The sequence below is a fragment of the Brachionichthys hirsutus genome, chromosome 23 (assembly GCF_040956055.1).
Source record: "Brachionichthys hirsutus isolate HB-005 chromosome 23, CSIRO-AGI_Bhir_v1, whole genome shotgun sequence".
In the NCBI taxonomy this organism is placed as follows: Eukaryota; Metazoa; Chordata; class Actinopteri; order Lophiiformes; family Brachionichthyidae; genus Brachionichthys; species Brachionichthys hirsutus.
The window spans coordinates 7512128-7533650 of NC_090919.1; the positions used below are offsets into that span (position 1 = coordinate 7512128).

The window sequence follows — 21523 nt, forward strand, 5'->3', positions numbered from 1 at the left end:
TTCGGGTTAGTAGGTGCCTGACCGTTGAAATATTCCGAAGGTGAAAGAACGCAGTCCTTGAAATATGCTTTATCTGGGACTGAAAGGACAGGTCCTGATCAAAGATTACCCCCAGATTCTTGGCAGTGGTGCTGGTGGACACTGAGACACCATCGAGTTCAACTACAACACTAGAACAAACATTTCTGAGATGCTTTGGCCCAAGAACCAGAACCTCAGTTTTATTTAGATTTAATAACAGGAAGTTCTCGGTCATCCAGGAGTTAATGTCCTTAAGGCACGTCTGAAGTCTAACCAACTGATCGACTTTGTCTGGCTGAACTGACAGGTATAATTGAGTATCGTCTGCATAGCAGTGGAGATTTATGCTGTGTTTCTTAATAATGTTACCTAAGGGAAGCATATACAGCGTGAACAGAACAGGTCCAAGCACTGAACCCTGTGGAACTCCATATTTAACTTCAGTGTACGTAGAAGATTCATCATGAACACGTACAAACTGAAATCTATCAGATAAATATGATCTAAACCAGTTCAATGCAGATCCTCTAACACCAACAGATTGTTCCAGCCTCTGTAACAGAATCTGATGATCTATTGTGTCAAAGGCTGCACTGAGATCTAATAAAATAAGCACGGAGACAAGTCCATTATCAGACGCTAGTAAAGGTCATTGGTGACTTTAACTAATGCTGTCTCTGTGCTATGATGAGCTCTGAAACACGACTGGAAAACCTCAAATAACTGATTGTCTTGTCAGAATTCACACAGCTGACTGGAAACTGCTTTCTCTAGAAGCTTTGGTGGTCCTGCCTGGCTCTAGAGAAGAGTTGGGTGAGACAGGGAGGTCCTGCCTGGCTCGAGAGAGGAGGAGGGTGATACTGGATGGACCTGCCTGGGTTTAGAGATAAGGAGGGTGAGACAGGTTGGCCCTTCCTGGCTCTAGAGATGAGTGGGGTGAGACAGGATGGCCCTGCCTGGCTCTAGAGATGAGGGGGGTGAGACAGGCTGGTCCTGCCTGGCTCTAGAGATGAGGAGGGTGAGACAAGATGGTCCTGCCTGGCTCTAGAGATGAGTTGGGTGAAAAAGTATGGCCCTGCCTGGCTCTAGAGATGAGGAGGGTGAGACAGGCTGGTGCTGCCTGGGTTTAGAGATGAGGACGGTGAGACAAGATGGTCCTGCCTGGCTCTAGAGATGAGTTGGGTGAGACAGGATGGTCCTGCCTGGCTATAGAGATGAGTGGGGTGAGACAGGATGGTCCTGCCTGGATCTAGAGATGAGTGGGGTGAGACAGGATGGTCCTGCCTGGCTCTTGAGATGTGGAGGGTGAGACAGGCTGGTCCTGCCTGGGTTTAGAGATGAGGAGGGTGAGACAAGATGGTCCTGCCTGGCTCTAGAGATGAGTTGGGTGAGACAGGATGGTCCTGCATGGCTCTAGAGATGAGTGGGGTGAGACAGGATGGTCCTGCCTGGATCTAGAGATGAGTGGGGTGAGACAGGATGGCCCTGCCTGGCTCTAGAGATGAGGAGGGTGAGACAGGCTAGTCCTGCCTGGGTTTAGAGATGAGGAGGGTGAGACAGGATGGTCCTGTGTTGCTGTAGAAATGAGTGGGGTGAGACAGGATGGCCCTGACTGGCTCTAGAGATGAGGAGGGTGAGATAGGATGGTCCTGCCTGGATCTAGAGATGAGTGGGGTGAGACAGGATGGTCCTGCCTGGATCTAGAGATGAGTGGGGTGAGACAGGATGGTCCTGCCTGGCTCTAGAGACGAGTTGGGTGAGACAGGATGGTCCTGCCTGGCTCTAGAGATGAGTTGGGTGGGACAGGATGGTCCTGCCTGGCTCTTGAGATGTGGAGGGTGAGACAGGATGGCCCTGCATGGCTCTAGAGATGAGTGGGGTGAGACAGGATGGTCCTGTGTTGCTCTAGAGATGAGTGGGGTGAGAAAGGATGGCCCTGCCTGGCTCTAGAGATGAGTGGGGTGAGACAGGATGGTCCTGCCTGGCTCTAGAGATGAGTGGGGTGAGACAGGATGGTCCTGCCTGGCTATAGAGATGAGTGGGGTGAGACAGGATGGTCCTGCCTGGATCTAGAGATGAGTGGGGTGAGACAGGATGGTCCTGCCTGGCTCTAGAGATGAGTGGGGTGAGACAGGATGGTCCTGCCTGGCTATAGAGATGAGTGGGGTGAGACAGGATGGTCCTGCCTGGCTCTTGAGATGTGGAGGGTGAGAAAGGATGGCCCTGCCTGGCTCTAGAGATGAGGAGGGTGAGACAGGATGGTCCTGCCTGGGTTTAGAGATGAGGAGGGTGAGACAGGATGGTCCTGCCTGGCTCTAGAGATGAGTGGGGTGAGACAGGATGGTCCTGCCTGGCTATAGAGATGAGTGGGTTGAGACAGGATGGTCCTGTGTTGCTCTAGAGATGAGTGGGGTGAGACAGGATGGCCCTGCATGGCTCTAGAGATGAGTGGGGTGAGACAGGATGGTCCTGCCTGGATCTAGAGATGAGTGGGGTGAGACAGGATGGTCCTGCATGGCTCTAGAGATGAGTGGGGTGAGACAGGATGGTCCTGTGTTGCTCTAGAGATGAGTGGGGTGAGACAGGATAGCCCTGCCTGGCTCTAGAGATGAGTGGGGTGAGACAGGATGGTCCTGCATGGCTCTAGAGATGAGTGGGGTGAGACAGGATGGTCCTGTGTTGCTCTAGAGATGAGGAGGGTGAGACAGGATGGTCCTGCCTGGATCTAGAGATGTGGAGGGTGAGACAGGATGGTCCTGCCTGGCTCTAGAGATGAGTGGGGTGAGACAGGATGGTCCTGCCTGGCTATAGAGATGAGTGGGGTGAGACAGGATGGTCCTGCCTGGATCTAGAGATGAGTGGGGTGAGACAGGATGGTCCTGCCTGGCTCTAGAGATGAGTGGGGTGAGACAGGATGGTCCTGCCTGGCTATAGAGATGAGTGGGGTGAGACAGGATGGTCCTGCCTGGCTCTTGAGATGTGGAGGGTGAGAAAGGATGGCCCTGCCTGGCTCTAGAGATGAGGAGGGTGAGACAGGATGGTCCTGCCTGGGTTTAGAGATGAGGAGGGTGAGACAGGATGGTCCTGCCTGGCTCTAGAGATGAGTGGGGTGAGACAGGATGGTCCTGCCTGGCTATAGAGATGAGTGGGTTGAGACAGGATGGTCCTGTGTTGCTCTAGAGATGAGTGGGGTGAGACAGGATGGCCCTGCATGGCTCTAGAGATGAGTGGGGTGAGACAGGATGGTCCTGCCTGGATCTAGAGATGAGTGGGGTGAGACAGGATGGTCCTGCATGGCTCTAGAGATGAGTGGGGTGAGACAGGATGGTCCTGTGTTGCTCTAGAGATGAGTGGGGTGAGACAGGATAGCCCTGCCTGGCTCTAGAGATGAGTGGGGTGAGACAGGATGGTCCTGCATGGCTCTAGAGATGAGTGGGGTGAGACAGGATGGTCCTGTGTTGCTCTAGAGATGAGGAGGGTGAGACAGGATGGTCCTGCCTGGATCTAGAGATGTGGAGGGTGAGACAGGATGGTCCTGCCTGGCTATAGAGATGAGTGGGGTGAGACAGGATGGTCCTGTGTTGCTCTAGAGATGAGTGGGGTGAGACAGGATGGTCCTGCCTGGATCTAGAGATGAGTGGGGTGAGACAGGATGGTCCTGCATGGCTCTAGAGATGAGTGGGGTGAGACAGGATGGTCCTGTGTTGCTCTAGAGATGAGGAGGGTGAGACAGGATGGTCCTGCCTGGATCTAGAGATGTGGAGGGTGAGACAGGATGGTCCTGCCTGGCTATAGAGATGAGTGGGGTGAGACAGGATGGTCCTGCCTGGCTCTAGAGATGAGGAGGGTGAGACAGGATGGTCCTGCCTGGATCTAGAGATGTGGAGGGTGAGACAGGATGGTCCTGCCTGGCTATAGAGATGAGTGGGGTGAGACAGGATGGTCCTGCCTGGCTCTAGAGATGAGTTGGGTGGGACAGGATGGTCCTGCTTGGCTATAGGGATGAGTGGGGTGAGAAAGGATGGCCCTGCCTGGCTTTAGAGATGAGGAGGGTGAGACAGGATGGTCCTGCCTGGCTCGAGAGAGGAGGAGGGTGATACTGGATGGCCCTGCCTGGGTTTAGAGATAAGGAGGGTGAGACAGGTTGGCCCTTCCTGGCTCTAGAGATGAGTTGGGTGAGACAGGATGGCCCTGCATGGCTCTAGAGATGAGTGGGGTGAGACAGGATGGTCCTGCCTGGCTCTTGAGATGTGGAGGGTGAGACAGGATGGCCCTGCATGGCTCTAGAGATGAGTGGGGTGAGACAGGATGGTCCTGCCTGGATCTAGAGATGAGTGGGGTGAGACAGGATGGTCCTGCCTGGCTCTTGAGATGTGGAGGGTGAGACAGGATGGCCCTGCATGGCTCTAGAGATGAGTGGGGTGAGACAGGATGGTCTCGACCGGTCTGGATCAAAAATCCGGAGTCCACCCTGTCCCAGACCGAGACAAGACCGAGACCCTTAAAAAGTGGTCTCAAGACCAAGACTGGAGAACTCCACAGTAGTACTGAAATCCAACTGTTGTTCTTCTCTCCTCCTCCTTCCTCACCCCTCCCTCACCCTTCATCCTTTTGCCTCTCCATGCAGCCTTGCACTGTCCTCCCAACAGCTCCTACTCCTTATGTGTGAGCTCCTGTCCAGAGACATGTCTCGCTGTGGTGGGACCGCCTGGCTGTGAAGATGTTTGTGTGGAGGGTTGTGAGTGTGACTCCGGCTTCATCCTCAGCAACGACAAGTGTGTAACACTGAAAGACTGCGGCTGTGCTGATGCCAGCGGATCCTATCATCCTGTAAGTGCCAACAACTGGCTGTACGTTCCGATTGGGCAGCTGTGGCTCGGTGGTAGAAGTGTCATCCATCCATCCATCAGGTGGTCTGTGTTCTGTTCTTTTACCTGAGTCAGAAACGGCTCAAAAAGCTTCCAAAGCAATGTTGGAAATACACCAAAGTCAAAGATGAACATAGAAATGAGCAGTGAGCAGAAAGGAAAGATTCGACATAGCTAAGAGCCTGCATTTCAATCAGGTAGAGAAATGCTCCTGCAAATATTCCAGAAACATTTGTCCTACTACAATCAGGTGAAAGTATTCACAAAGAGGGAAGTGATCAATTATGGCAGAGATGCATTGCAAAGCAAATCCTCAAATCTTGTCCTGTTTCTACTAAGAGTTCAGTCACTCTGCCGCATCACAAATAGCCAGAAACAAGAGCCCAAAGACTGGGCCAGTCACGGACATGGGGGTCTCAATCAGCTCGGACACTTCTGATTGGCCAAAGCTTGAATGGCCGTTACCTTCATGGCTGATCACTACGGACAGACGGGATCAATAATGGCCTGGGAATTTGTCCCAGGTCAGCCCAGCCCTATTGTGCTGCTTTGTTGTTCTCCGAGGAAACTCCTGATTGAGTGTGTGTTCACCTGTTCACCAGTTCACTCGTGTGTGTGTGTGTGTGTTTGTGTGTGTTTGTCAGGCTGGTGATCACTGGTACTTGGAGGGTTGTGAGCAGAAGTGTTTGTGTCACAGTGGAGGTTTGATTCAGTGTCACAACAGCAGCTGCAATCCAACCACTGAGAGCTGCCAGTTACAAGATGGACAATATGAATGTCTCCCTCTTCCAACACCGAAACCATCTCCTGGACCAACCACACCAGAACCATCAACTCCTGGACCAACCACACCAGAACCATCAACTCCTGCACCAACCACACCAAAACCAACAACTCCTGGACCAACCACACCAGAACCATCAACTCCTGGACCAACCACACCAGAACCATCAACTCCTGGACCAACCACACCAGAACCATCATCTCCTGGACCAACCACACCAGAACCATCAACTCCTGGACCAACCACACCAGAACCATCAACTCCTGCACCAACCACACCAAAACCAACAACTCCTGGACCAACCACACCAGAACCATCAACTCCTGGACCAACCACACCAGAACCATCAACTCCTGGACCAACCACACCAGAACCATCAACTCCTGGACCAACCACACCAGAACCAACAACAAGTATATCAGTCATATTTAATACTGCTTTCTTTCTCATTCATACCATAATAATTTAATCCATCCATCCATCCATTTCCATCCGCTTATCCGGGGCCGGGTCCCCGGGGCAGCAGCCTAAGCAGGGCAGACCAGAATTCCCTCTCCCTGGCCACTTCTTCCAGCTCATCCGGGGGGTTCCTGAGGTATTCCCAGGCCAGCCGAGAGACATGGTCTCTCCAGCGTGTCCTGGGTCTTCCCCGTGGTCTCCTCCCGGTGGGACGTGCCCTGAACACCTCCATAGGGAGGCGTCGAGAAGGCATCCTGACTAGGTGCCCGAGCCTCCTCATCTGGCTCCTCTCAACGCGGAGGAGCAGCGGCTCTACTCCGAGCTCCTCCCGGATGACTGAGCTTCTCACCCTATCTCTAAGGGAGAGCCCAGCCCCCCTACGGAGGAAGCTCATTTCGTCCGCATCACTGCAGACGCTGCACCGATCCGTCTGTCGATCTCTCGCTCCATCCTTCCCTCACTCGTGAACAAGACCCCGAGGTACATGAACTCCTCCACTTGGGGTAGGATCTCCTCTTTTCCAGCTGAGAACCATGGCCTTGGATTTAGAGGTGCTGATTCTCATCCCGGCCGCTTCACACGCAGCTGCGAACTGATCCAGTGAGAGCTGGATCAGTTATTACTCCCCAGCTCGGTGCCTGTATTTTGGAGTTTTCCACCATAAACGAGAGGATAGCCTCCCGGCACCTTCGGGTGGGCGGATGGATCCTGGCTGTTGTTTGTGCCTATGGTCCGAACAGAAGTTCAGAGTATCCACCATTTTGGAGTCCTCGGAGGGGGTCCTGGAGATTGCTCCTTCTTGGATTCCCTCGTCCTATTGGGGTACACCCCCTCCACGACCTGGTGGGGCGTGATTGAGAGGAATGGCCCCACTGATCAGAACCCGAGTGGTGTTTTGTTATTGGACTTCTGTGCTCGTCACAGACTGTCCAAACACCATGTTCAAGCATAAGGGTGTCCACATGTGCACTTGGCACCAGGACGCCCTAGGCCGCAGTTCTATGATCGACCTTGTAGTCGTATCGCCGGACTTGCAGACTCATGTCTTGGACACTCGGGCGAAGAGAGGGGCGGAGCTGTCAACCGATCACCACCTGGTGGTGAGTCAACACTGACGGTGGGGGAGGATGCCGGACAGACCTGGCAGGCCCAAACGTATTGTGAGGGTCTGTTGGGAACGTCTGGCAGAATCTCTTGTCAGAAGGAGTCTTAGCCCCCACCTCCGGGAGAGCTTCGACCATGTCCCGGGGGACATTGAGTCCGAGTGGACCATGTTCCGTGCCTCCATTGTCGAGGCGGCTGGTCGGTGCTGTGGCCGTAAGGTGGTCGGTGCCCCTCGTGGGGGCAATACCCGAACCTCTTGGTGGACTCTGGTGGTGAGGGATGCCGTCAAGCTGAAGGAGGAGTCCTATCAGGCCTTTTTGGCCTGTGGGACTCCGGAGGCAGCAGACAGGTACCGACAGACCAAGCAGCGTGCAGCTACCGCGGTTGCTGAGGCAAGAATCCAGGTGTGGGCGGAGTTGGGTGAAAAAAAGCAGAAAAGAAAAAAAACAACGTCTTTTTAACCCTTTCAACATATTCCTTTCCTCTTTCCAGAGCCATGTCCTCCCGACTCAGACTATATAGACTGTGGTCCAGCTTGTATCCCCACCTGTATGGAACCTTCCACCAACTGCACTGGATCATGTATCAGTGGTTGCTTCTGCAAACCAGGGTTTGTCTTCAAAGGATGGCGCTGTGTGCCACTGGACAGATGTGGGTGTTTGGATGAGCACAATAATTATTATGAGGTCAGATGTCTTCTTTATTATCTCCATGTAAACCCAAACATCCACAAAAAACTGGGACACTAAGCAGAAAAGAAATGAGATCATTTTCAAAACCCTAAAAGCACACAGCAGCACAATGATGACCGATCAATGGTTGAAAGTGAAGCGAAGTGGAGTTGGACCTCGAAAGCTGAAGTCCATTATCAGCTAAGGATAGAAAGCGTTCCACGTTAAAATGACAGCAGTTGTTCTCTGCAGTTCCCAAACTCTTGCCACAGAGGGAAGCATGACCCTTTCCTGACTTTAGAAGGCAGCAAATTATAATTAGGAGGTTACAATTCCCCAAAGGTTTTTATGTTTCTGTCTCAACATTGCAATAGTCACTCTTTGCTTTTTTAAATGAATTGCAGGGTTTACATATCATGGCAACTGTTTTCATTTAAGTATAAGAGCGTCCAATCCTTTTGGGGGGGAATGGAGATGTTCCTACATTACTGCCTGACAGAAATGACTAGGACCAGAGTCCTGGTCGCATTCGGGACACTGACGACGACTTCCTGTGTTTCAGCCTGGGGAGATTGTATTTGGTCACGGCTGTTCAACGATGTGCCGCTGTGCCGGGAACTACACTTTGGAATGTGTTGATAACTCCTGTGAGCCCTTTGAAGAGTGTCGAGACGTCAATGGTGTCTCAGGCTGCTATCTTAAAGGTAACACTGTCTTGCTCATTTTTAAGGCCCGGTGGTCGAGGCAGCTCCGAACGTTCTGCGACGTCGTGGAAAGAGTAGAAATGTTTCATTTTGCTTCAACAGTCTTCATTTCATTCCAAGTGCTGCTGCGGGGCAATGTTGTAAAGACGACTGGCCGAAGCAGGGCTCTCCTCGTCTTTAACTAGCGAGACACACTGTGTGGAACTCATTGATGCAGTTTATCATGGATGTCCCTGCAGATTCATCCACATGCATAGCAACTAGTGACCCCCACTACACCAGCTTTGACAAACGCAGCTACAGCTTCATGGGCAACTGCAGCTATTTGATGTCATCAGCCTGCAATGCAACAACGCTGCCCTACTTTGAGGTTTATGCAGACAATGAAAACCGCTATAACGCGGAGAGCATCTCCTACGTGAAGGCTGCACATGTTCATGTGCAGGCGGTGACGGTATCCATTCTGAGAGGTGGCACTGTGCAGGTAAGAAACGAGATGATGATGATGGGACGAGTTGAACATGCTTGTAGCTTGGTGGCTGTCGGTCAAACGTTCTGCAGGGACAGATTTGAAACACATTGCTGCCTCCCCCATTAGGTGAACGGGACCAAGGTAAACCTGCCACTGACTCCAGCCCCCGGAGTCTCAGTGTTCAAGTCAGGACGGTTCTACACTGTGGCCGCCCAATTTGGTTTGACTGTTCGCTACGATGGAAACCATTTCATGGACATCAAAGTGACCAGAGAGTGAGTGAGGACTGCTGTGCTCCTGGGAGACTGTCTCTATATCTCTAGATCTATGTAGATATATAGCGACAGCTTGGTGCTGGCTTCATTGGCCTTATTGTTGTAGTAGTACTAGTACTACTACAAAAGCATCAGAGTGTCTGCTGCAAGAGTTCTATGGGATGATTTAGAGCAACACTTCAACTGTTGAACTGATCGTTGAAATGTCGTGTTCAGATTGTTCCCAGCTGTGCTTTACTGAAAATATCTCTGTGGAGTAACTGAAACGACTTTGTTCAGTAAATGTTCTCAGGGTAACTCTGGTGGTTATTCCATGTACACTGTCTTTCTTAGCTACCAGAACAAGCTGTGTGGGCTGTGTGGAGACTACAATGGAGACACCGACAACGACTTCCGTAAACCAGATGGATCACTTGCCAGCAATGCCAAGGACTTTGGACAAAGCTGGAACACTGACGCTGGGTTAGTAGCAGATGTTGCTTCCTGCACACGCCCACATGTTACACGCTACACAAAACATGAGCTTACATTCCAGGAGTGTATTCCCAGGAATGTGGAGAGGTGATTAGTTGATTTTTAGGAGGATATGGATCACGTACATTTTGGAATGTACTTGAAATATTATAATCTGGATTAAAGGTGAATTCTATGAAGCTCTGTCGGTGGCTGGAGAAATTATTATCCCCCAACTACGATCAATAACCAAAAGTTGTCTGTGGTGGCAGGTGTAACTACAACCCCAACACCACCATCCCTGTGTGCCACGAGGAAGAACTGTATGAGAGCTCCGGATACTGTGGCATGCTGCTGGATCCATCAGGTCCTTTTGCCGTGTGCCACCCCAGAGTCAACCCCAACGTAAGGCAGCACACACACATTTACACACAGTCGCTGTTTCCATGGCACCTTTGCAGTCGGCTTGAGCCACAGCCTGTGTCCTTCTCTGAGTCTGCTTCTGTTGAAACGTTGACTTTCACTCACTTTTCTGAAGCAACAAATGTGAAAAAGAGGAGCCCAAAGTTTCGTTAGTGTTTCTGATGAAGATGGAATGAATATTGTAACTGACCAAATGAAATGTGTCTTTTCAGAGTTACTTCAGAGATTGTGTCTTTGATTTGTGTGCGCTGGACGGAGCCCAGCCTATACTGTGTGAAGCCGTTGAAGCCTACGTGAATGAGTGCCAGGACCGAGGGGTCAACATTGGACCCTGGAGAAATGAAACATTTTGTCGTGAGTGTCTATGAAAGGAAGGAAGGCACTGAGAACGGGCCTAAAGCAATTTCAGAGAGCTGAAGGGAATGAAATGATCCCCCCCCCCCCCAGTGGTTTGAGGAGCTCCTGGAAGTCACGGAATTCAGCGATGCTTATCGATGCAACATGTTCTTCCAACTAGACGTTCATTTCACGCTGCTTTTGAAGCAGCTGCACCTGAAGAACTGAACTTCTGTTGAACGGCTGCATTTCCACTGAGTTCAGATTTAGATTTCTACACTTGAATGACAATCTTGTATTTCCTATAGTTACAAAAGTTATACTTAAACAAGATTTATTGAAGTCAGATTGATAATCTGGAGTGAGATTATCGCTTCCCTACTCATGACTAAATTCTCTGTCCCATCCACTTCTAGCTCTAACCTGCCCCCCAAACAGCCACTACAGTCCCTGTGCAGACCCCTGCCAGGAGACTTGTACTGGGACACCGCCCTCCTGCAGTGGACCTTGCTCAGAGGCCTGTGTGTGTGACCCCGGCTATGTCCTGAGTGCTGGGAAATGTGTCCAGAGCCATTCTTGCGGCTGCCAACACAAAGGCCAGTATTTTGAGGTACGGTGAAGTTGGTCTGATGGGCTATCATTTGGTGCTGCAATCATTCAGTCACACCCGGCGCTACACGCCCCCTCTGTCAAGGACGCGGAACAGATGGGTTTAATCCAGAAAAGAGGTTCGGTGCACAGAAAACAGGCCACGCTGGCAAAGGGACCCAAATCGTAAGGCAAAAGGCGAGGTCAAAAAGCAGGCAAAGGTTCAGGAAAGAGACCATGGCTACGGCGTGAGAAAAAGGCTGGACCGTAACTGTGAGCTTCAACAAACTGGCCGAGGACTGAAGACAGAGGGAGGGAGAAGAAGGCAGGGTGACGAAGGGAATGAGGAGCAGGTGTGACAACGAGAGGGAAGGAGGTCAGACACCGAAGACAGGAAATGATGCAACACGTAACGGCGGGGCGTGGAAGCATCAAATCATACAAGGAACAAGCACCAACATGACCCCCCCAGACACCCTGCTATAAGACATGCTGGGAAAGGCACCCAGCTGTTCCCCAACACAGCACGACACCTCGTTCACTGAACCCCGCCTCCTTATTCAAGCTACATTCGTGTTTCTTCTTTGAATGTGTGTGTCAGCCTGGAGAGGAGTTCTACGTGGAAAACTGTAGCATCAGGTGTAGGTGTGACGCTCCCTTTATCACCTGCGCTGCCTCCGACTGTCCCCCATCACACGAATGTAAAGTCCAGGACGGGGAGCTGGGATGCTACCCCACTGGTGAGTTTACACCCACTGCATTGCAGCCATTCCTGAACTGGACATTTATTACTGACAGAAACAAGATCAGGATCACAGGCACTCCTCTGCAGGAGTTTGACAGGAAGTGATGTCATACATTGTTCACACCTGAAATGATTTTCATTCATTCTCATCAGGGATACCTTTTCCTTTTTCACTGTGCAGTTAGTTCCATTGAAACGTTGAAATAACCACGACTTTGACAGAAGGGCAGTCAGAATATGTAGCGTCTCTCAGGACAACCCAAACATTCTGCCATCATCTTTGTGACGAAATGTATGTTCAACGGGGATTTGAACCTGTGACCTTCTTGGCCCAGGTTTGGGTTCGGGTAGATCGGTACTTCCTGCATGATGGTAGCAGATCAGATGATGATGAATATATTTATTAGATAGAATGTTAGATTACAAGTACAATAGTATATATTACAGTACAAGTACAGTAAACAGTAGCGTGTATTACAGTACAAGTACAGTCAAACATCCTGTCTAAGAGGAGCATTTCTAAAAAGCCCTTGCGGTCTTGTTTCCGTTGAAAGTCCTTCGTACATAAATCATCGACAATTAACAATACAAATAAAACTAATATTAAATTACTCCATTGATGCAAAATAACAATAAATTAAAAAGACACTTAATATGTACAACGTAGGTGGACAAAAAAGGGGGGGGGGGGGGGGGTTGATCCGGAGAGAGTCGTGATGACTATCTCCGTTTCTGTCCCCCTAAAAGGTGTATTTTTAGGGCCGTTTTGAAGGAGGCCAAAGAGGTGCATGTTTTGAGGGCAGGAGTCAAACAGTTCCACCCTTGGGGGGCAGTATTGTAGAAAGATGATTTACCCATGTTAGTCCTATAGGAGGGGGTAATCAGGTTGTTGTTTGAGCTCCCTCTAGTGTTGTGGCTGTGGGTGTCACTAAATCTGTGGAGGTGTTTATTCAGGTATGCAGGGATTGAGGGGACTGAGGGCAGAGCTGCATTGACTATTTTAAATGCCAATCCCATTTTGAGTTGTTTAACCCTGTCTTCTACCCTGAGCCATTTTAGGCTAGCAAAATGTCCAGGAAGAAGGTGGGTCATGGGCCCCAGATTGAGGAGTAGCCCAATCAGTTTGTTTTGGGAGGTTTGGAGCCTGGTTTTCAGGGACATTTTGATGTTGAAATACCAGGAGGTGCTAGCATAGTCAAAAAATCAGAGGTGTATTTGACAAAGTCTGTGGCTTTCTGAAGACAGCGGGAGTTTTATAGTTCTTCCAGTGTGGGGAGAGGGCAGCCAATTCCATTCTGGGCTGTACTAATGACCTCTTGGAGTGACTTCCTCTGGGCCACCGTGCAGCTGGTGTACCACACACACACACACACACACTCTCTGCAGAACAGCTGTAGACTGATTCCAGCAGTCTCTGTCTCGTGCTATTCTTCCTGAGCACCCAGGAAGTGTAGTCTCTGCTGGGCCTTCTTTATTAGCACAGAGGTGTTCACACTCCAGGTCAAGCCTCCTCCATGTTTACTCCCAGGAAGCGGAAGTCCGCCACCCTCTCCACCTCCTCCCTGCTGGCACACAATGGTGGAGTCCATTTAGTTTCTGCTGAAATCAATGTTTATTTCCTTTGCTGTGTTGAGCAGAAGATTATTACCACTGCCCCATCTGGTCAGCTACTTCACCCCAGCCCTGTATGCAGATTCATCCCTCCCAGAGATGTCAGCAAATGTCACTAGTGTGTTACTGTGATGTGTGCAGTCGTAGGTGTATGTGGTGTAGAGCAGGGGGCTTAGCACACAGCCTTGTGGGGTTCCCGTACCGAGGCTGGTGGCCGCAGATGTGTGCTTTTATGGCCAGGGGGATTATGGTGGAGGACTTCAGGCATGGTGGGACAAAGGACTGGGATAGGTTGCAGGTCCTTGTGAAGATTCCAACCAGCTGGTCTGCACAGTCCTTTAGCACTCGTCCCGGGACCCCGTTGGGTCCAGTGGACGCCCATGGGTTCACAGCCTGCAGTGTGCACCTCGCATCATGTTCCGTCAACGTGAGGCGTAAACTGTAAACTGCTTTTGACCGTGTAGTGGAGTGGAGGTGCTTCAGGGTAGTTCACCTCCAAGTGGGCAAACAAGCTATTCAGATGTTCTGCCAGTGAGTCACCGCCGTTAGCAACTCTGGGGTTGGTCCTGTAGTTGGTCAGGTGCTGGACTCCCTGCTGTACCTGGTTGCTGTTGTTGCTCTCCAGGTGGACCTTGATCCTCCTCCTGCAGTCAGACTTGGCCTCTCTGATGCTCCTCTTCAGAACTCTGTCCTCTCACCTGAAAGCGGTGTTTCTGACTCTTAACAGCTGCTGGACCTTCTGGGTCAACCAGGGCTTGTGGTTTGGATCACTTCTTCATCTCCTCTATTTCCTTCACCAACACGCCCATTGAGGTCTGCTCCAATCAGAACTCTCTCTCTGCTAGGATGCTCTGAAGCACTTCATCTAAGTCAGTCCAGAACTTCTCCTTCTCCTCTAACTCACCTCCTACCTGTGGAGCGTAAGAACTTCTCCTTCTCCTCTAACTCACCTCCTACCTGTGGAGCGTAAGAACTTCTCCTTCTCCTCTAACTCACCTCCTACCTGTGGAGCGTAAGAACTTCTCCTCCTCCTCTAACTCACCTCCTACCTGTGGAGCGTAAGAACTTCTCCTTCTCCTCTAGAACACTCTGCACCAACTCCTCCTTCAAGATAACTCCTCCTCCATTCCTCTTTCCTCTCCTCCGTTATAAACAACTTGAATCCTGCTCCTCAGCTTCTAGCCTTGCTTCCTTTCCTCCTGGTCTCCTGGACACACATCCACCTTCCTCCTCCTCCTCATCATGTCCACCAGCTCTCTAGCTTTTCCCGTCATCGTCCCAACATTCAGAGTCTCTCCTCTCAGTCCTGAACTCTTCCATTCCCTCTTCTCTCGGTGCTGATGCACTCGTCTTCCTCGTCTCCTTCGTCTCTGTCTTTGACCCACAGTAATCCAGTGTCCAGAAGTGTCCCGTGGGTTAACAACGCTGCTAGCGGTCATTGTTAACCCGGGCCTCGTCTGATCTGGTATGACTTTCTTATTCAAGTTGATTTGGAATTGAACAAATTTGTCAAATCTTTACTCCGGATGCCGTTCCTGACGCATCTCTCTGCATTTATCTGGGCTTGGGACCGGCTCAAGGGAGAAACCGGCAATGCTACGTTAGCTCCAGCTAGCCGCACCACGAGGCTGCATTGTGTGACTAATAACAAAGGAATATCTTGTGTTATCTTATCTGTGGTGTTGTTCAAGCTGCTTGTCCCCCTGTCTCAGGCTCTCAGGACTGCGTGGTGTCTGGTGATCCTCACTACAACACGTTTGACAAGAAGTTCTACAGCTACATGGGATCATGTACCTACACACTAGCCAGAAGCTGCAAGAACAACACAGGTAGGAACACGTTTCATTCTTTCTTCTTCCTGACTTTGGTTCCACTGCACCGGAACAGATTTCCAGTGTTTTGGAATTCCTGTCAAGCACAGTTTTCTGCTCAAAAGGTATTTGTAGCAAGGAGAGGTATAAAGTAAGCCTGAAAATGAATCTATTGAACCACAGTGATGTTAAAATGTGTGGTGGTGATGTGGCTCCTGTCCAGGTCCTTGGTTCTCAGTGGAGGGAAAGAATGAAAACAGAGGATTGTCACATGTGTCCTACCTGAGAAAACTCTATGTGACTGTGGATGGGAACACTGTGACCCTGATGAAGGCCAGGAAGACACTGGTCAGTATGGGAAAGACTGGAACCAGTCCGCTCACACAGGTTCCATGCTTTCATCTCATTCTCATTCCTTGACTTTTATCTCCTGTAAAGTCGTAATTCTAGAAATCTATCCCCACTCCCCCCTCCCCTAATTCATTCCTGTTCCCATCTACTTGATCTGGATCAAACTGGTTTTCTCTGTCAGCACACAATGCCTGTCGGAAGAGTTGTAGGATGTGTCTGGGGCAAGGGAAGGAGGGAAATCCCTGCTGAGGGAAGGATGGCTGGATGGATCTTAATCTCTGTACCTGAACGCTCTTTTTACCTGGGCTCCTTGTTTACCTGTACCTCCCTGTCTTCTCTCTTGCAGGTGAATGGATTGCAGGTGTCCCTCCCTCACTCCCCCTCTCCTCTCCTCTCTCTCAGTCTTGCTGGTCAGTATGTCATCCTGCGGACGTCCTTTGGACTCCAAGTGCGCTGGGATGGAAATCATTATGCCCAGATCTCAGTACCGAGGTTGGTATCGAGGTTTGAGGTCTTGTTGCGTCACCCGATCACTGTCTGAATTGAATAATTGAATACCAAAGAGGTATATGATGTGAAAAATCCAGGTTCAGGTGAAGTTCAAAGGTCATGAAGAAAGGCTATCAATACATCCTCCCGTCATGTGTATTACGTTGGTTCTTCCTCTGATGATGCCCTGGCTAAGAAGAGCAGAGAAGACAAGCCGTTTCTGCATGCTCCTCTTTGCTTGTGGAATGACATTGAGGAGCTGAACAGGATTGTTTCAATTCTCCTCAGGACATTCCTCTACTTCTCTTAATCCAATATGCTCTCTGTCTTTGTCCCTTCAGCTCTTATTCCAACCAGACGTGTGGCCTTTGCGGTGACTATGATGGAAACCCAGACAATGACTTCACCAAACCAGATGGGACTCTGATAGGAAACGTCAATGACTTTGGGAACAGCTGGCAGACGGAGGAGGATGAGGATGCGTCGTGAGTTTACCTCGTCTCCTACAAACATATGATTGAGATACAAGCTACACCTGTTATACTGGTACTTAATACACACAGTGCACACGGACCAGATGGAGCACATATGATTCTTAGTCAAAGCATGTCGTTTTATGAAGACGTCTGACTGCTGTGCTCAGAATGAAGGTAGCTGTTTTCTGCTCTGGATGTATGCAGTGAGTGTGTATACCTGTCTGTCTGAATTCTTCCCGATTGTTTAAGAGGAATGAAAACATGGAATATGACCTGTGGTCACCCTGCTTGTTTTGGTCAGGTGTACCCCAGGGACCACACCTGACCCAGACTGTGACCCCACACTGGAGGCAGAGGTGGTGAAACCGGACAAATGTGGCAAGATAAAAGACCCCACCGGACCCTTCAGGTATAGAAAGAGACTTTTCTTTTCCCAGTTTGATCAGCTTACAGAGAATTCTACTGCGTCCTGACGTAGAACCAGAACCGCTTGTTAAAGTACAATGTGCAATCACAAACAATCTAGCTTTTTACATTTTATTTGACTCATGCATGAATGTGTATGATAATGATGCTACATTAACAATGCTACACAAGACATGTCCTATAATGTTGTCTGTAGTAAATAACATGAGGCAGTATTTAAATAAAATGAAGTTTGAGTATATTAAAAGGGTAAAACAATAACAATAGATCAATGTGGATAATATGGTATAATGACCATCTAAGTTGGGGCAGCCACCAATAAGCGTTTGTGTGTCTTCCAGGGACTGTATCAGTCTCGTGGAGCCCTCTCCATACTTCCAGAGCTGTGTGTATGACATGTGCCAGTACAACGGCACACAGCATGTACTGTGTGACCAGCTCCAGGCCTACACTGATGTCTGCCAGAGTGCAGGAGCCAAAGTCCACCAGTGGAGGACGCCAGACTTTTGCCGTGAGTACTCTAGCAGGACAATCGGTCTGCCATTTTCATCTCTGCTTCTGTTTGGCCCACAGGACGTCCTTATTGCATAAAGCATTTCCTTCAGGGCTTCTTTGGGAACACGACCATTTCTGAAGTTGGTCTCTCTGTCTGGGGATCGGGTCGCAGAGGCAGGATTCAATTCAATTCAATTCAATTCAATTCAATTCAATTCAGTTTTATTTATGTAGCGCCAGATCACGACATAAAGTCATCTCAAGGCACTTTACAGGATTAGCAGGGAAAGACCTGCAGGGAAACACAGAACCCAACTTGACCCACAAAAGCAACGGAGGCAAGGAAAAACTTCCCTTTAACGGGCAGAAACCTTGGACAGAACCTAGGCTCATGGTGGACGGCCATCTGTCTGGCCGGCTGGGTAGAGAGAGAGAGAGAGAGAGAGAGAGAATGGCAGGTCGGAGACGAGTCAAAAACAAGGAGATGGATAGGAAGTGATAGCGAGACAGAGCAGGAGCAGACAAAAATAAGATGCTAATGCTAGCGATATAAAGCTATAAATGCTAATGCTAGCGATATAAAGCTATACATGCTAATGCTAGCGATATAAAGCTATAAATGCTAATGTTAGCAATGTAAAGCTATAAATGCTAATGCTAGCGATATAAAGCTATAAATGCTAATGCTAGCGATGTGGACATCAGTGGTGAGGGACACAGGTCCAGGTTCTGCAGCACCACGGACAGAAGGACCTGAAAGAGAGAGAGGGACAAACAGAGGGAGAGAGAGAACAAGACTACAGGAAGAGAGAGAGATTACTGACATATATTTATAACATGAATAACCAGATAAAGGGGGAGGAGCTCAGTGTGTCATGATGTTAAGCCACCAATGCTGCCTAATGACAGCATATTGATTATATTGATTACTGCATCGATTAGTTATAAGCTTTGTTAAAAAGGAAAGTCTTTAATCTACTCTTGAACATAGAGATGGTGTCTGTCTCACGAACCAATCAGGGAGCCGATTCCACAATAAAGGAGCTTGATAACTGAAAGCTCCGCCCCCCTGTCTGCTCTTGGAAATTTTTGGAACCACGAGCAGGCCAGCGTTTTGGGACCGCAGGGTTCTAGTGGGGCAATACGGGATAATCATCTCTGTAAGGTAAGGAGGGGCCTGGCTGGTGAGGGCTTTAAAAGTGAGTAGAAGGATTTTATATTCAATCCGTTCCCTAACAGGAAGCCAATGCAGAGACACCAGAACAGGGGAAATGTGTTCTCTCAGTCTGGTTCCTGTTAGAACACGAGCTGCTGCATTCTGGATTAGCTGGAGATGTTTAATAGACCTTTTTGGGCAGCCGGACAGTAAGGAGTTGCAGTAGTCCAGTCTGGAAGTCACCAAAGCATGGACTATTTTTTCTGCATCTTTTCGGGTTAGTAGGTGCCTGACCGTTGAAATATTCCGAAGGTGAAAGAACGCAGTCCTTGAAATATGCTTTATCTGGGACTGAAAGGACAGGTCCTGATCAAAGATTACCCCCAGATTCTTGGCAGTGGTGCTGGTGGACACTGAGACACCATCGAGTTCAACTACAACACTAGAACAAACATTTCTGAGATGCTTTGGCCCAAGAACCAGAACCTCAGTTTTATTTAGATTTAATAACAGGAAGTTCTCGGTCATCCAGGAGTTAATGTCCTTAAGGCACGTCTGAAGTCTAACCAACTGATCGACTTTGTCTGGCTGAACTGACAGGTACAATTGAGTATCGTCTGCATAGCAGTGGAAATTTATGCTGTGTTTCTTAATAATGTTACCTAAGGGAAGCATATACAGCGTGAACAGAACAGGTCCAAGCACTGAACCCTGTGGAACTCCATATTTAACTTCAGTGTACGTAGAGGATTCATCATGAACACGTACAAACTGAAATCTATCAGATAAATATGATCTAAACCAGTTCAATGCAGATCCTCTAACACCAACAGATTGTTCCAGCCTCTGTAACAGAATCTGATGATCTATTGTGTCAAAGGCTGCACTGAGATCTAATAAAATAAGCACGGGGACAAGTCCATTATCAGACGCTAGTAAAGGTCATTGGTGACTTTAACTAATGCTGTCTCTGTGCTATGATGAGCTCTGAAACACGACTGGAAAACCTCAAATAACTGATTGTCTTGTAAGAATTCACACAGCTGACTGGAAACTGCTTTCTCTAGAAGCTTTGGTGGTCCTGCCTGGCTCTAGAGAAGAGTTGGGTGAGACAGGGAGGTCCTGCCTGGCTCGAGAGAGGAGGAGGGTGATACTGGATGGCCCTGCCTGGGTTTAGAGATAAGGAGGGTGAGACAGGTTGGCCCTTCCTGGCTCTAGAGATGAGTGGGGTGAGACAGGATGGCCCTGCCTGGCTCTAGAGATGAGGGGGGTGAGACAGGCTGGTCCTGCCTGGCTCTAGAGATGAGGAGGGTGAGACAAGATGGTCCTGCCTGGCTCTAGAGATGAGTTGGGTGAGAAAGTATGGCCCTGCCTGGCTCTAGAGATGAGGAGGGTGAGACAGGCTGGTGCTGCCTGGGTTTAGAGATGAGGACGGTGAGACAAGATGGTCCTGCCTGGCTCTAGAGATGAGTTGGGTGAGACAGGATGGTCCTGCCTGGCTATAGAGATGAGTGGGGTGAGACAGGATGGTCCTGCCTGGATCTAGAGATGAGTGGGGTGAGACAGGATGGTCCTGCCTGGCTCTTGAGATGTGGAGGGTGAGACAGGCTGGTCCTGCCTGGGTTTAGAGATGAGGAGGGTGAGACAAGATGGTCCTGCCTGGCTCTAGAAATGAGTTGGGTGAGACAGGATGGTCCTGCATGGCTCTAGAGATGAGTGGGGTGAGACAGGATGGTCCTGCCTGGATCTAGAGATGAGTGGGGTGAGACAGGATGGCCCTGCCTGGCTCTAGAGATGAGGAGGGTGAGACAGGCTAGTCCTGCCTGGGTTTAGAGATGAGGAGGGTGAGACAGGATGGTCCTGTGTTGCTGTAGAAATGAGTGGGGTGAGACAGGATGGCCCTGCCTGGCTCTAGAGATGAGGAGGGTGAGATAGGATGGTCCTGCCTGGATCTAGAGATGAGTGGGGTGAGACAGGATGGTCCTGCCTGGATCTAGAGATGAGTGGGGTGAGACAGGATGGTCCTGCCTGGCTCTAGAGACGAGTTGGGTGAGACAGGATGGTCCTGCCTGGCTCTAGAGATGAGTTGGGTGGGACAGGATGGTCCTGCCTGGCTCTTGAGATGTGGAGGGTGAGACAGGATGGCCCTGCATGGCTCTAGAGATGAGTGGGGTGAGACAGGGTGGTCCTGTGTTGCTCTAGAGATGAGTGGGGTGAGAAAGGATGGCCCTGCCTGGCTCTAGAGATGAGTGGGGTGAGACAGGATGGTCCTGCCTGGCTCTAGAGATGAGTGGGTTGAGACAGGATGGTCCTGCCTGGCTATAGAGATGAGTGGGGTGAGACAGGATGGTCCTGCCTGGATCTAGAGATGAGTGGGGTGAGACAGGATGGTCCTGCCTGGCTCTAGAGATGAGTGGGGTGAGACAGGATGGTCCTGCCTGGCTATAGAGATGAGTGGGGTGAGACAGGATGGTCCTGCCTGGCTCTTGAGATGTGGAGGGTGAGAAAGGATGGCCCTGCCTGGCTCTAGAGATGAGGAGGGTGAGACAGGATGGTCCTGCCTGGGTTTAGAGATGAGGAGGGTGAGACAGGATGGTCCTGCCTGGCTCTAGAGATGAGTGGGGTGAGACAGGATGGTCCTGCCTGGCTATAGAGATGAGTGGGGTGAGACAGGATGGTCCTGTGTTGCTCTAGAGATGAGTGGGGTGAGACAGGATGGCCCTGCATGGCTCTAGAGATGAGTGGGGTGAGACAGGATGGTCCTGCCTGGATCTAGAGATGAGTGGGGTGAGACAGGATGGTCCT

General features: G+C 50.0%; 1 protein-coding gene across 1 annotated transcript in view; it reads left to right on the forward strand.

The window, feature by feature from the left end:
• Positions 1–21523, forward strand: part of zanl (zonadhesin, like) — a 123384-nt gene that overhangs the window by 42762 nt on the left and 59099 nt on the right. Inside the window, exons 41-59 of the mRNA XM_068756186.1 lie at positions 4649–4851; positions 5534–5655; positions 5715–6086; positions 7334–7434; positions 7729–7922; positions 8470–8611; positions 8851–9095; positions 9210–9358; positions 9692–9820; positions 10084–10216; positions 10447–10588; positions 10987–11180; positions 11760–11898; positions 15227–15343; positions 15549–15673; positions 16023–16168; positions 16507–16650; positions 16943–17050; positions 17409–17578. Of these exons, the coding sequence (XP_068612287.1) occupies positions 4649–4851; positions 5534–5655; positions 5715–6086; positions 7334–7434; positions 7729–7922; positions 8470–8611; positions 8851–9095; positions 9210–9358; positions 9692–9820; positions 10084–10216; positions 10447–10588; positions 10987–11180; positions 11760–11898; positions 15227–15343; positions 15549–15673; positions 16023–16168; positions 16507–16650; positions 16943–17050; positions 17409–17578 (3075 nt within the window). The remainder of the gene's footprint in view (positions 1–4648; positions 4852–5533; positions 5656–5714; positions 6087–7333; positions 7435–7728; positions 7923–8469; positions 8612–8850; positions 9096–9209; positions 9359–9691; positions 9821–10083; positions 10217–10446; positions 10589–10986; positions 11181–11759; positions 11899–15226; positions 15344–15548; positions 15674–16022; positions 16169–16506; positions 16651–16942; positions 17051–17408; positions 17579–21523) is intronic.